Here is a 15825-nt window from a genome sequence, read left to right as displayed (position 1 = left end):
CCAGAAACAAGTTTCTTTCATTCAGTTTGATATTTTGGTCTAAGCAGTAGTATGATAATTGGAAAACTTCCCGTCTTAAAATACGGATATTTTGAGAACGTGTTCAGTATTCATCTACGTATGTGAATAGGTGTGGGAGTATATCAAGTATAAAACAGCTAAAATAGAAATCTAAAATCTAATTCGGGTGTGTAATACTAAAACATAAAATTCTTCCATTGAAGCAATTACTATGTAGATGGAGATATTATACTGGGGGTTGGCAGGTTTATCATCACTTTTACTATTGTTTAATGAATTTAACGTTGATTGTGAAATTCAGAGAAAATTCCTTAGATGTCTTTAAACTACTCAACAAAGGCAAAACATATGCCATTAGCTAGAATTCTGATTCGCTACAAAATTGGGACTAAGGCTGGAAGTACTTTTAGGGTCTTGGTTCCTCCTCCCCCCCCTTCTATGTATACAGCAGATGGGATGCGTTCAGTTTTCAAGAGCTCCTCCCCTCCCCCCGCTTCAGCTAACTAAGTGGTGGGGGAGGCCATTCAGGTCTCCACCTTAATCCTTGTGCTTTGGTGGGAAAAGACAGACAAAGGAAGGAAGACAGAAGACAGACGCGAGATACAGGGATTGCTGAAACATGCAGAGAATTTTTATTTATCACGAATGTTAATACTTATATTGACTTGCAGAACAGAGTCAGAGAGACGTGCAGGCCAAGGTATTAGTAGGGTTCAAGGGTTTAGCAGGACATCTAGTACACGGCAGGTTGCTCACTAAGGACTTGTCATATCTTGCTCAAATGCCAACTTTTGGTACAGCAGATTGTCAATTAGTCATTTCTTATAGAGATGCCTTTTTGGATAGTTGTCATACTACATTTCTGCCAATTAAGGATTTCAGTCCATTTTTCGTTTTTTCAATCATCGTTTAAGGTCAGGTAGCAGGGGCCCCATCCCCCCTCCCCCCCAGATAACAGAATAGTATTCTTATTAGAAGTTCCTAAGACCGAGCAATTCCAGCATGCAAATTGTGATAGGACATAGCCGGGAAGATGAGAAACTGTAGCCATCATCTAGGGATATTATATTCTAAAAGAAACAGATGAACAAACATGTGTCAGTTACTTTGTCCCCAGACCCCAATATCTTTGCCCCTCCCCTCCCCGGCCACAGAAGCTGTTTCTTTGAGATGCCCTAAACTAAGCCAATGGTTCTGGATGATCTCATGAGAAACGGCCACTCCACCACTGCATGCTAAATACACAGCAGAGCTAGAGTGGTTACCTGGCATGCGTGTGTGTGTGCGCGGCGCGTGTGGCTGTGTGTGCGTGTGATGTGTGTGCGTGTCTGTGTATGCATGTGCATGTGTGCGTGTGTGTGTGTGTGATGGGTGTGGGGATGCAGGAAGCAAAGAAAAAATAATTTGATAATGAATGGAAAAATAAAAGATGCCATCATGAATTTCCTTATCCACCAGCTAACGTAAAGTGCCTTTGAGTCAAATAAATTTGATCATTTTTAAAAGGCCAGAGGCTTTTCGAGATGATTCTTAATGACCTGCTGCAAGGTACCAAGGCGTTTTTCAAAATTAAAGACGGTGCAGCATTGCATATTTTAATAAAGGAAACAAATTTTGTCTCAAAGAGGTCTGAAATTTTAAAATCAGACCAACCAGTGGGTAGATGGAATTTAGTAGATAGTTTTAAAACAAGTAGCTGGTTCAAATGGAGAGCTGGGGGAAAACAGAAACCATATGGAAAAACATTAATTCTCAAAATCCTAAACTGATCATCCAAGGCTGAAATCTATAACTTTCCCCCAGCTGGATCGCATTCTACTTTAAGCATGGCCAAAAAAATTTATGTTACGCACTTTACTTGCTCCAAAATGTCAGGAAATTGTGTGTTATTCACAAATGTATGCCAATATGGCTGATGGTCCTTTAAATGATTTTTATTTTCTTCCCGGGTCTCTGGCCTCAGTTTCCCAGTATGATCTTCATGTTTGTTTTGTTTGTTAACAATTTTTTCTGGTTTTGAATGTGCCTACCCATCGCTGTTGCTCCTTGCAGCCTGCGGGTCCTCTTCGCCGCCCCTTTTAAAGAGAGATTGAAAGCTCACCTAATCTGCAAGGCACCGCAACGTCACACAAACCCCACACAGTCTCTCTACATTCCTAAACAATCAGCCAAGAGCAAAAGCAACAATTCGCGCGCCATCCATCCTCCCGGCAATTCTTAGGTCGCCTCTCTGGCTAAATTGGAACATCCACTGAGACTGCAGGCCATGGGGGAAGAATCCCACACCTTTGCTGCAGTATTAACAGAGCTCTCTGGAGACTCTGGTCGGAGACAGGAGGGATGGATAATTGTTTTCTTGTGCTTTCACTAAACGTACACGCATTAGGGAGCTAAAGCAGTGATTTATCTCACGATTCTTTGGAGAATATGGCAGCGCATAAGGCTCCTAATTCTCCCAGGTCAGAATCTTCCCAATGTTGTAACTTAAGGCACAAAGGCATAAACGGGGGAGATTTCTGCCCAGGATTTCCTGCAAAACTAATGACCTCACTTCTTGCAGTGGAAGGAAACTACCTATAAAATGGTTTTATTTATAAATAATTGTTCCCCACAAATTGTCATTAAACTATGTCTGGACTGTGATGTAGCAAAAAAAATTTCAAAGAACAAAAGCCCACCCACCACCACCACAGAAAAAACAAAAAGAACAAAAGCCCACCCACCACCACCACGGAAAAAAGAAAAAGAAAAAAAAAACCAAAAACCCAAACCCGATCTTCATAAACAGTAGGAATTCCTCCTTGAAGGCCGAAGGGCAGCATTCTACAGTTTGGTAATTGATTAGCTTAGTTCAACCAATGTTAATGGTGTTTATGTTTTGTTTTTGTTTTGTTCCTGGCACTAAATGTAAGAAAGAGAGTTAGTTTTGAGTTAGAAAATCCGCATCCAACCTCTGTATTTCTGAAGGTCAAATCAGTATTATCTTACTCTTAAAAATGTAATAATCAGCATGGCAGCCCGCAGAGAGTTAAGGCAAATTTAATAGTTCAGCCGAGCCCTAACAAAACGCAAGATCAGGGAGGAAAAACCCTGTACCACCCAGACCACCCTTTAGGGACAGATGTCACTGTCTCATAGGGAATTCCTAGTTAAGAAGGAAATAGCTTTTGTTGCAATACCGCAGTGAGGAAAAAGAAAAAAGGAGGCAGTTGGATGAGATAAAAATAAGGTATCTAGGCTCCCATGAGGAATACCCCTGTAAACCCTCTCACAGGCTAAATTTAACGTATCTGTGCCCTTGTCTGCAAAGAAAGCAAACTGGGAATGTTGCTTCCTCTTTCCAAAAAGAAAACAGAAAAGAGAAGTTCTGGTTTAAAACCCTTGCCTGGTGTTACAGGCTGGCTCGCTTAGGGAGGAGAATCCTTTCTATAAAAATTTTTAAATTTTAGGGCAATCTGTAATGAAGCTGTCAGTAATTTATTTCAAAGGTGACTTAGCTTCCATCCGACTCAAGCTAAGGTAAACAGTGGCTGCTGCATCTTTGAAAAATGCTAGCCATGTCCAGTTTTCATCAAAATATTTATCTAGAGGATACATGGTCAAATTATTTTTGCTTAACTACTCTCATGAATAAGTAAGTACTCCTGCAAGTTGCAGGGGGAAATTTTATGCAAGACTTTTCTTCAAATGACAGATTCATGGTTGGAAGTCTGTCTCAGGGTTTTTATTTATTGTCAGGATGGCAGTCTCCGCTGGCAGGGCTTTATCGAGGGGTGTGTCAAGAATTAATTTCAGAATTGGTTGGTGACAAGTGATGCTGACTTACTCAATAGCACGTATGTGCATGTTGATAACCCATTGAGAGTCATAATCAGATGAGTGAAGAAGCCCCCTCTGCATCCCAACCAATCCTTCTGAATTCAGGGTTAAAGTAGAAAAAGCATCCTCAACTAACAGGACTATTTGTATGGGTGATGTCATCCTTCTCTAAACAATTATTTGATCTAACAAATTCTAGAATTCTCCATAAGGAGCTGCCTGCCTTGCTCTGAAAGGTGAAAAAGTTCACCTTTGTTTCCTGGATGCTTAGTGACTAGTAAAGGTTTTTTTGTTTGTTTTGTTTGTTTTTTTGGGGGGGTGGTTGGTATAATTAAACGCTACCACCTTGACTCCAACTCCCCTTTTGAAATGGAAGCCAAAGCAACTCAAGGTTAAATTTTCAATCGAATCCAAGTTTAAGAAAGGGAACAGGACTGTGCTAACCAGCTAGTAATTACAAACTAGTGCCTTCAGGTGCTTGAAATCTAGTGCGGTTAATGCTCTCATACCAGTGAAAACAGACTGGTCAACTTAGTTTTTTTTTTTTTTTTTTTTTTTACACGTTTTGTTACATGAGAACGATGGGTAGGCCCCATCTGGGGTCTTGGGGAGAAAAGCAAGTTCCCCGATTTATTGAATGTTCCCTGTTTGCATTTCCCATGCCAGGCAGGGCTTCCTAACTCGTCTCACAGGTCTAATACAAAGTCTCTCCTGTTTAATCTTCATTCCCACTACGGATTGCCACATTGTGCTATACCAGGATACCTGGGAGGACTTTTCAAAGGCAAAAATGCCCCTCAGTGAGGCTGGGAGTGCCTAACTCCCAGTCTTCCCATCCTTTAAATAAATGTTCCCTCTTCTTTTCTGTAGGCAGGGGTACTGATTTGTTTTTTGTTTTAAAGGGAAACAATGATTTACCCATAATGGTAATTTAAAGGGGGACAAAAAAAAAATGAGAAACTGTAAACACGGGCTGCCACTTCCAAATCTGTTTCTGGTGAGAATATTATGGGAACAATGTTTCCCTAATAGTTTAAAACATCCTGTGTTGGTTCATTACATTGAAATCTGCGTGAGGTGGGGTGGGGTGAATTTGCAGTGACCAGCATGGGCCGGACAAGGGGGCGGCCAAAGCCACGTTGAAGACACTGCAGTGATGTCTGGAGACTGTGGCAGGGACCTGGCCCGGAGAGGGGCTGTCACGGGGCCAAGTGCTGTCAAGCGTCCCCTGCAACCAGGCACGATTTTCTTGGGATAGGGAGATGTTTGTCACAAACACTGGTGCTTTCATCAGTAGTATTTGTTGCACCAAAGATCCAAGGGGGTGGGGGGTGAGGGACCCTAAAGAGCCCTTCCCAGGATTTTCTAATATGTAAATCAGGAAAAATTAAGTGAAAACTGGCTGCCCAGCCCCCAAAGCCCACCTATACTTCCTAAAGGTTAGTATAAAGTCTGTTCCTCTTACTTGGTGCCCCCCTGCACAGATTTGACACTTACTCTCCATTAAACCCATTAACATGCAGGATCCTCATCTGCTTCACAATGGTGCTTTTACCAGATTCTCCAGCACCTAGAAAATGAAAGTAAGTCTCAGGTTATGAAGGAGGCATTTTAACACTTTGGGCAGGGAGGACTGCTGTTGTTGTTTTGTTTTTCCATAGAAGCAACATGCAAAAAACCAAACACAAAATCATAGACTTGCAACTTTCCTTGACATTTCGACGCAGAGAAAAGGAAATCAATGTCCAATTCAGTGTCTACCTGCAGTATTTCACCATCCAAATAACAAACAAGAATTTAAGGTTTGCTGGTTTTAATTTTTCTTTTGATTGTTTAAAAAATTGTGGGGTGGTGTTGGAAAGGGGCAAAGAGAAGGAATGACGCAATTTTGTCATTTGTGGGGTAAACAAGAAAATTGAAGTTAAAACTGTGAAACTGAATCCCTGATACATGAACATTCACACATAAACATATCTAGACACATAATTTGTTGTCAGATGTTTCATGGTTAAAATACCCCGGATTCCCAACAATGCCCAGACACTGCAGTCTCTTCCACATCACGTAGCGATGCAGCACTTTCCTCCTAAACATTTTCACAACGCAGCTTCTTTCTGTGCAGGTTTCCTACCCCTTGGGCTACTTAAAAATCCACCCCTAAAACTGCATTACATTTTATCCACTTATCCATCCTCCTCTTTCCTCACAAACTATATCTTTCTAAAGATAAATTCCCTCTGGGTACCACTATGTTGCTGAGGAAAAGGGGAGACCCATCAATTATCTGTCATCTTCTGGAAAAACCGCACTTTAACATCAAATACAGTTCCTGAGACCCTATTAGCATTAGGTAAACTGCAAAAACAACAGTAAAAAGTAATATAAGAACAAAACTTTAATCAAAAGGAAAACTATCCCTGGGAAGTACTGAATTTGAAAGATTCCAAGCCCTTCCCAACTCAAAGAGTAGAAACACATGCCTCCATTTTAAATCATCTTTCATTTGTAAAAATACATACATGTTTCATGGAAAAAACACATTTCCATCAAGCTAGAGGGAGGATTGCTATTTTGCATCTTTTTTGCAATGCACATTCTGCAACAGATAACCCACGTGTGAAATTTTTTTGCCCTCCTTCCACACAAATCTGTTTTTACCTTTTTCTTTCTTTTTAACTTTTAATTGTATTGTTTTGTTTTAATGCCCAGATAGCAAAGCATTCCTCCTTTACTTGCCTTTTCACAAGCCCGTAATCAATATCTGTAAAAGTCAAAATTAGTTTCCACAGAAACATTGATTTCAAAGCAAACACTATCTTAATGAGCCTAACTCTGGTAAATTAAAAATATAAATGGCACTATTAAGAGAGGCCACGGAAACAATACGTAATATTTAGCAGGATCTCTAATATTCTAATTTCAGAAGTGTTAAACTGTGTAACAGTTACAGGACCTATCTTTCATAGGCAAAAACAGATCCGTGCCTCAGTTTCCACATTTATGAAATGTGGCTGAAAAATTATTTTAAGATCATTGTAGTTCTCTAATTCACTTAATTTTTATGTCATTAAGATGGAGTAAAAAGAGGATTTGGGGCATTATTAGGTTTCCTCTTTTGTGGGGAGGCATTATTTGGTGAGAATCACCATTTAAAAATGCAAAATGTTGTGTCACTGGCTTAAGCTGCAGATTCCTAGGCCAGAGGCAATCAATACATCATGATGTAATGTAGTCATATAGACTAGGACACTTAGATTAGCCCCCGTGACGCAAGGCGTGTTCTGAGTAACAGTCTCAAATTAAGTGGAGACTTTGTGATCACTGCACAAAAGGTGTTGGAAATTTTAAGATATCATTAGCATCACACTTGACTTAAAGTAGTATTGAGATAGCATTCACAGAAAAGATTCTAGACTTTTCCAGATTTATACTTTGAAATCAAGTTATACACATACTAATATCCCAACAGCATAATTCTGCTTTTAAAAGTTTTAGACAAGACAGCAACACATGTACCATTTAATTACAGACACTTATTTTCACTTAATTAGTAATTTTCTGCTTTTATAAATCTGGACCCAGGAGAACAAAGTCATGACCTATGCAAAAAGAGCAAACCAAAAGCCACCAAAGGAAAATAAGTAAGAACAGCCTTTTATTATTTTCTTTATACTCAAGCTGTTTTGTTGAAATGTGACCACGAACTAGGTCTTAACCTAGCAAATTCACAAATTTATTCAGATAGCCAAATTATCAAGGAAGTGGAAAACTTCCATTTTTAATTAATGCTGTGTAATTCTTTTGGTCATTTCTTCACATTTTTTTCCCCCAAAACAGCACCTTAATAAAAAAAAGGAGGAAAGGTCATCTCCTTATAGTTAACCTTTATTTATTATTATTTTTTAATCAGAGGAAAAATCGCAATCAAAAAAAGAAAACCCAAAACCAAACAACTGTCACTTGATAAACAACTAATTAATGTCTTTTTATCTCTTCCCACCTGGAGGAAAAGTCTCCTTAGAGCACTCTCAATCCCCCCTCCCATCTTCAGAAGGACAAAAAAAAAAAAAAAAACAAAAAAAAACCACGCCATTTCCAGACCAAGAAGCCATTTACAGACAAATGTCATTCTCCAGTTTTATCTGATTTGTGAATGTCTTTGTTTTTTCTTTTCACAAAGCACTCTCAATGTGGCCAGCCAGCAGGAAAATGTGTTTTTTTTAATGGTTTATTAAAATAGTGTTGGGGGGGCGCTGCTCGTGGTGGGTGGGGGGGGCAGCTGCTACAATTAATTCTCCGCTCTGCTTTTGAAAAAGCCTGCAAGTCTGGAAGGGGAAAAAAAGGTCATACTGTAAAATGACGTGTCATTTGGCTTCACTGGGCACTTCTCGTACTAACGCTATCCATTTTTTGGTGTTGGGGGGTGGTCTTATTTTATTTGACTCTCCTTCTCCTCCTTCCACGGCCCGGCCTGGCCCGGGACACGTCTGCTCCGCGCACACACAGTCGGTCCTGCCCGAAACGCACCAAGTCGCGCCCAGCGGCAACCGCCCTCCCTCCTCCCCTCGCCGCCCCCCTCCCGACTCCGGCGCCACGACTCCCTTGCGCCCCCTCCCCCCCACTGCACCACCTTTACCGCTCCGATCCTTTCCGAGGGGCTGATGTCACCAGCCCCCCCACTCTCCTCGGCCACTTCTCCCCGCCAAAGCCTCCCTTTGGCGAGGCCCCCTCCGCCACCACGGCGCCCCCCAGCGTCACCCCCTCCTCTCCTCGCCCCTTTCTTCCCCTCTTTCCCTCTCCCAACAAATCTCACACCCCACGGAGGCGGGTCCCCCTCCCTCTACCCGCCACCCGGTTTCCTGTCCCCGAAACCCTCTTTTTGTCGCAGTCTCCGGAGCCCCATGGGCTCCCCCTCCCCCTCCCCAACACGCACCCAAACCCCTGGCGTCGTGTAGGCCTCGCGGAAAAAGAGAGAAAGAGAGAGAGAGGGGGAGAGCGAGAGCGAGAGAGAGACACTGAGCGGGCAGGCCGGGGGAGGGGGACCCGCGCCCGCGTCGCCACGGCCCCCCGCCCCGTTTTTGAGCCCCCGCCCGGCCGAATCCGCGCCCCGGGGTCCCCCTTCCGGCCTCGCCCCCCACAGACAGAGCCCGCGAACGGGCGGGGGGCTCGGGAGCGCGCGCCCGGGGCGGGGGGCGGGCTCGGCGCGCGCGGCCTGCGGGGCGCCCTTCGAGAGCCCCCGGGCCGGGGCCGGCGCCCCCCGCCCGCCCTTACCCAGCAGCAGCAGGCGGTGCGTGGCCCGGTAGACCTGCTTGTCCTTCTGCAGCTGCTTCTCGATCTTTTTGTTGGCCTCACGCTGCGCCTTCTCCTCGTTGCGCTGGTCCTCGGTCTTACTGTTCCCGAGGCAGCCCATGGCGGCGGCGGCGGCGGCGGGGCGCGGCCGGGCTGCGGCGGCGGCGGGCGCGGGCGGCCTCACGCGGGCCGGGAGGGCCGGGGCAGCGCCGGGCGGGCGGGCCGGGCGCGGGCTCGGCTCCTCGGCAAGGAGCGCGCGGGGCGGACTGCGGGCCGCGGGCCGCGGGGCGCGCGGACGGGCGGGAAGGGGAGGGTGGTGTCGGTCGGACCGAGGGGCGCGCGCAGCTCCCCGCCCCTCGAGCCGAGGCCGAGGGGGCTGATGGCCGCCGCCGGGCCGAGGCGGACCAGAGCAGGAGCTGCGGGAGCTGCTGCCGCCGCTGCCGCCGCCGCCGCTCTTATTGCCTCGGCCGGGCCCCCGCCGCCGCCCCGAGCCAAAAGCGCCGCGGCGGGCGGGGGGAGGCGGGGGGAGGAGGAGGCGGCGGCGGCGAGGGGGGTGGAAGGAGGAGGAGGAGGAGGAGGGCCGAGGAGCGGCCGCGGCGGCGGCGGCGGCGGCTAGGAGGGCGGGAGCCGGCGGAGGGAGGCGGCCCCCCGGGAGCCCGGGGAGGGGGTCCCTCCGCCCGCGCCCGGCCGGGGACGGGACGGGCCGGGGAGACGCCCCCCACCCCCCGGGCTCGGGCAGCAGCCCGGCTGAGCCGAGGGGGGAGAGGGGGCGTCTCCGCGCCAGTGACGACCCCTCGCACGACGCCAACGCTCCACCCCCCGGACCGCGTCGCCCGGCGCCCCCGAGGCCTCCTCCCCCTCCCGCGGGCGCCGCCGAGGGGCTGGGGTGGGCGGAAGGGGAGGGAGCGCGCGCCCGGACTTAGGAAAATTTTCGAAAGAGCGAGAGTCACAGAGAGCCAGAGAGCAGGACTGTGGAAAAAGCGAGGCGAGCACGAACCAAAGGACAGAGCAACCGAAAAGGAAAATGTGTCCACACACACACACGAACACGAATAAAAACCCACACTACACAGCGATGGTGGTGTCTGGTGGCGGTGGCGGGGTGGGGGGTCAGACTAGATGAGCCGCTCCTCGCGCCCCCGGCGCCGGGCGCCATGGCCCGAGCCGAAGGCGCCTCTGGCCCCGGAGCGCCCGCGGCCTCTGCGCTTGGCGCGGCCGCCCAAGTAGGAGAAGAAGGCGCAGCCCAGGAACACTCGGAAGCAGCAGGTCGCCCCGAACACGAAGCCGCAGCCGCGGCCCTGCTCCGTGCGCTTCTGCAGCAGGAAGTTGAGCACCCACGAGGGGCTGCGCACCGAGAAGACCAGGAACACCACGAGGGGCAGGTGGGCGCTCAGCGCGCCAGCCTTGAGCGGCCCGGGCCGCCACACGATGCCCCCAATGCGCGGCGCCGCGTAGTAGGCGTCGTCCTCGTCGCTCGAGTCCGTGTCCCAGTCAGCCCAGGCCCTACTCGTGCCCCCGGCGGCGGCGCCCTCCTCGGCGCCCCCGACGGCGCCCTCGTCGGCGGCGGCGGCGGCGGCCGCGGCGGCGGCGGCCTCGGGGCATCGGGCCTCCTCCTGGGCTTCTGGCACCTTCTTCTTCTTCTTCAGCATCTTCTCCATCTTCTTCCTCTCCTTCTCCTTCTTCTTCTCCTCCTTTCGCCTCTGCTCCAGCAGCTTCTTCTCGAGCTTCTTGCGCTCCTTGTCTGTTAGGAACTTTTCGGGGAGCGCCTCTCGCGCCGGGTTCTTGGGGTTCTTCGCGAGCTTCTCGGGGTCCCCGCTCTTCCGCGGCGCGAGCGGCTGTCTCGGCTCGGCCAACGCCGCAGCCGCCGCCGCAGCTTCGGCAGCCACCTCGGCAGCCGCCGCGGCCGTCTTCTTCTCGCTCTCCGCCGCCCGGGCTTTGAGCTTCATGGCCATCTTCAGCATGGTGGCCCGGCCACCTCGGGGAGCTCGGCTCGCGCCTGGCCCGGGCTCCCTGCTTGCCCCCGGCCTCGGGCTGCCCGGCCCCCGTGCGCCCCGTGTCGGGGGGCTTGGCTGCGGTTCCCGCCGCGCTGCCCCGGGGCCGCGGAGCGCGGCTGCCCGGGCTTCGGGCTGCTAGGCTGGCTGCCTAAGAGTTAGCGCCAAAAAGGATGAGCAAACGAAAAAGGGACAAGAACAAACCAAAAAGCACCCAACAACAGCGAGAAACCAAAAAGCACCAAGAAATGTCAACTCAAAAAGAAAAGTGCAAAGGCGCGGATGGCAGGAGTCTGTTTACCCTCAGGCGCTCCTTGGTTTGGCTCTTGGGCACGCCAATGGAGAAGAGAAAAGAGAGAGAATTGGGGGGTGCCCGGAGGCGCCCCGGGGCAAGGCAGCGGCGCCCGGGCGCCCCTGCCTTGTCCCGGACCCGGCGGCTCTTGCCTGCGCCGGGCGACTCGCACTTCCGCGGGAGGCCCCGGCGCTCCCCGACTTACATGTGAGTGAGGTGCACTCACACGCAAGGCAGCGCCTGCCGGCCGCCCGCCGCCGCCCCGCGCCGGGACAGGGGCTCGCTCCAGCCGCCGCGCCGCAGCCCGGAGCCAGAGAGCAGGGGAGCGCCGCGCCGGCCAGCCACCTGACGCAGCCCGCTCCGCGGTGCCGACGCGACTGAGTGTCCCCGCCGGGGAGCAGAGCTTCTAACCGGCCCCGATGACGCCCCAGCCTCTTCAGAGGACCGACCCATAGCAGCGGCCCCTATAAACCGAAGGGGAAGCGCGAAAAATCGGCCCACCGGGGACGCACCCAAATGGGCCGCCGCGCACCCTGGGGGTGCAGGCCGGTGCCGGGACCGCGCGGGTGTGGGCCGGGGGCACGGGGGCCGCGATGGCGGGGGGCGCGGGCGCGCCCAAGACGGTGGGCGCTCAACCCCGCCTCCCAGACCTGCCTCCCAATTTTCGGTGAGTGGTGTAGCCCTGGGCGGCGTGCAAAGTGTGCGACGGCGGCGCTTACCCCTGCTGTGCGCCTCCTTACCTCCAGCCACCCACCCCGCCCTCCCAGCGGCGCGCGCCCGCCGAGGTAGGTGTCAGAGAGCCGAATTCGAATTATTTGCGACGCCCGGACGGAGTTTCGTATCTTCGGACGAGAAAAGTGCGATGGGAGTGCAAAGCTAGCCCTGCTCGAAGCAGCAGGCGCGCCGGTGTCACGGGAGCCGAGGAGCGGTGGCCGTGGCTGTGGAGTCGGTGCTCGAGGTGTCCTCCCAGGTGGGAGAGGTGGCGGCCTTGCCTGGGCGCCCTGGGGGCTCTGGAACAGAGGGAAAAGTAGTTTACGGAACGTGAACTTGTTTGAGGGTTCTTTCAAAACTCTCAAGTGTCCCGCCGCACACTAGGATATAGCAGTGCACGGGATTAGGAGCAGGGTTACTAAATTTTCAACCAGTTGACCCCAGCCCGCCTTTCCTGGGACCTTGGTTAGGTCATCTGCTGCCACCATGGTGTCTGCTGGGATACGGTTTATTCATTCAATAAATGTTTGGTGCCTGCGAGTTCCGCGGCTCACCATGTGCCCAGGTGAGCCGAGGCGGCCAGGTAATCAGGCTAAGACGTGAGCAGTATCTTGGATGGGACACAGGCCTACGTCCCGGAAAGCCCAGATATGCAAAGTCCACAAACTGTCTTCCAACTTTTTCTTTGACTTCTTAACAGAGCCCATGAAACTTAAGATGTTTGATGGAGAAGGAGAAAAAAGAAAAGTCTACCTATAAATGGAAACACATTTAACAGTCCCCAGGGGTATGGGGCGGCTGATACCACCAGAGGCCTTGAGCAAACTTGTACCATTTTAAGTTAGCTTTGAAAATAAAAAGACACTGTTAGCCATTCAACAGGATGACTGAAATTCCCCCCTTTTCCCCAGTTTGCTCCACTTCGAGTAAGAAAAGGTGTGACAGATGAAGATGCCACGTATTATTTTTCTTGGCCCCTTCAGGTACACCGCTGCCCCCATTGTACAAGGCCTCTTTTTTATGAATCTGAAAGGACAACAGAGGGCGATTCAAAGTCACCAAACAACACTTGGAATTAAGAACAGGAAGCGCAGCCTAGACACCGTCCTGCCCTGGGCTGCTGCAGACCCCTGACTTTCTTGAACTTGGCTGAAAAGTTGGGGCCAGGTTTTTGTCACACTCCTGATCATGGATGGCCTCTCTTCCACACAAAAAATACACCTTATTTTGAAAATGCTCAAAGGAACTATCCTAGGTTGATGCTTTTCACCTAACCAAAGATGCATAAAAATGTGCAGATACACCTGAATGTGCTCATAGGAGAACTCAGCAGTAAGGCCTCAGAATCGATGATTCCTAGGCTGCGTGTACTAGTGATAGTGAGGCTCACTACCATCCACCACCTAAATTAGAACCGCTTGATGACACAGCACAGGTTCTATATCTTTAGATGGTAAATTAAAAATTCCTGGCTGAATTTGATTGATTGTCATTTTTAAAAATTGTTAAAGACTTGTAAGAGGGAAGAATAGGCCAGACATTTTTGTTATGCTCCATTTGTTCAAAAGCATCTTCCTTCCTGCTTCTACTGTGGCAAAGCACAGATACATTGTCTTTAAGAGGTACAAGGTAAATAGTAACAAATACAACCTAGATACTTATGCCAGGAGCTACAAAGTTATACAATGAATATAACGAAGAGCCTCCTTATTTGGAAATCTCTGAGCTCCATTACCACCTTCCCCTTTTAGATAAACATCACACCTGAACTTTAAAAGGAGTGAAACTGCCCCATGTCATATACTAACATGCGTCCTAGGCAAGGCACAATTGGGACTATTGTCCTAGAAATGGGTAACGCAAGATCAGGCTTTACTCCTTTCAGCTCTCAATCTATGAGGCCACTCTTGAAAACAAAAATTTTTTAAGTGTAGGTTTCACCTATATTTTATTATGACTAACTACTGATGGATAAATAAAGCATTTACTTTGTAAATAAATGACAGCAGGTGGAATCATGGGTTTACAGGTAAGCAAATGACACCCAGAGTGCTGAAACACAAGCTGGTTTGTGGTCAGCTAGGCTGTCTGTTTTCACTCCACACAAAGTGAAAGAAGAGATTTTACTGAGCTTTTGGCCTCAAATTTGACCTCTTGAGGCCCTAAAAGTTGTGATTTTTTTTTTCAAGTCTTTTAGATTTGGAGGCTACCATGTGTGACCTTTTCATACGAGTTAGTAATTTAATTGATCATTACTGTTTTAAGTACCTAGTTTATGCTTTGAAAGTGGGGCAATCTATTGGCATAACTCTTGGAACAGTCCAGATGAGAGAGCTTTCCAATGGAAGGGGCCCCTCGTCTGGCTCAGGAAGAGAAGGGAGTTATGGAGATTTCAGGGAGGGACAAAGGGCAGAATATCTTGGGTATAAAATGCCCAAGGAAAGCACAGATCTCTGGCTCAGGAGACTTGCTTCATGCCCAAGCCAGCCAGTTGAGATCATAACACATCCCTAACCTAAAACACTAGGTCACCTAACGAAAAAACTTGTTTAAACAGATGGTGTCACACACTACATGGAGATATGGCCTCGAAACATTTCTTTCCAACATTCCATATTTGACAACAATGAACAACGTCCCACATCAGGGTTTGAATTCTGTGGTCTTGTCAGCTTCGTGGTGATAAAGGCAGTTTGTGTTCCTTGGCCCCTGGGTATCCTCCTTTCTGAGTAAGAATGCCTTGTCTACCTTTTGAAGCAGTGGACTTGCTACAGCTTAGAATCTTGAAAATACTGTTCTGCTTAATGCTGTCACTCAGTTTTTGGACAAGAATGTTATCCTTGGCCTTTTATTAGTTGGGGTCATTTTAAGTTGTCTTCCAAGAGCCCAGAGCAAATATAATTATAATATTATTTTAATAGCCTAGGAAACAATAAATAGGTTTCCACTGAAACAGAAACTTTAGCTGTAAGGTTTTAATAATAGTATTTAGCACTTCCACAGTGTTTCCTGTCTTCAAAGCACGTTCTGCACTTTAATTAGCTAGAATGACTGAAACTGCTATTGCAAATGAATATCAAAGCCTATGTCATGTAGATGATGAAAGCAGGAATTGTAAAAAGCATTTCCTAGTCTCAGTTAATCCTTGTAAGAAGGCTCTATTACTTTAGACCATAAAAGTTCTTAGAAATCGAATGTAGTGATTATCTAGGACATTTTTTTTTCTTGTCATATTCACTAGTTAGTAACTCCAACCATAAAGTAACCCTAAACTTGTATTCAAAACTAAACATGATATAAAACTTCATTTCATAAGACTTGAAGTCAATTACTGAAGAATTAACTACATGGCCATATAACATTTTCCTATTTATTATCCATCAACTCATTTTAAAATGATCTGTTTTTAATTCAGAACATACTCTAATTCAAACAGAATGTGGACATACATTGGCCAGTGTATTTGGACCCAATTTCTTGAGCCAGTGGCTTTGAGATGCTGTTCAAACATCTACTTAAAAGCATGGCACATAATATGAGGGCAAAGAGGACGTTTTGCAGCCCTTCTTGATCTTTCCTGACTCTCTGATGGGGAGGCACCATCTGTGAGAGAGGCTTCCTGGTCTCTGTGGACAGACGCCCAATTCCCCAGGCCATCAGTGCCTTTCTCACCACATCCCCATGAGCCCCAGCGTGGGCAGG

The 15825-nt window shown here is 48.6% G+C and overlaps 2 protein-coding genes across 9 annotated transcripts in view; both read right to left on the bottom strand.

The window, feature by feature from the left end:
- Positions 1–15825, bottom strand: part of GNAS (GNAS complex locus) — a 70674-nt gene that overhangs the window by 10179 nt on the left and 44670 nt on the right. For 3 of the 8 annotated variants that reach the window (XM_009437485.4, XM_016938188.4, XM_063802685.1), the window contains one exon: positions 5338–5410. In XM_009437485.4, the coding sequence (XP_009435760.1) occupies positions 5338–5410 (73 nt within the window). Of the gene's footprint in view, positions 1–630; positions 1092–2051; positions 2097–5337; positions 5411–9111; positions 9644–15825 lie in introns of those variants that run through there. The other 5 variants (XM_024352038.3, XM_016938189.4, XM_009437483.4 and 2 more) reach the window with 5 other exon arrangements.
- Positions 5368–15825, bottom strand: part of LOC104003639 (neuroendocrine secretory protein 55) — a 55771-nt gene continuing 45313 nt past the window's right edge. Inside the window, exon 2 of the mRNA XM_016938197.4 lies at positions 5368–5410. The gene's annotated coding sequence lies outside the window, so the exon portion shown is untranslated. The remainder of the gene's footprint in view (positions 5411–15825) is intronic.

Source organism: Pan troglodytes, chromosome 21 (assembly GCF_028858775.2).
Source record: "Pan troglodytes isolate AG18354 chromosome 21, NHGRI_mPanTro3-v2.0_pri, whole genome shotgun sequence".
NCBI lineage: Eukaryota > Metazoa > Chordata > Mammalia > Primates > Hominidae > Pan > Pan troglodytes.
The sequence above is the reverse complement of the archived record's forward strand: the minus strand, read 5'-3'. Positions and strand labels throughout refer to the sequence as shown.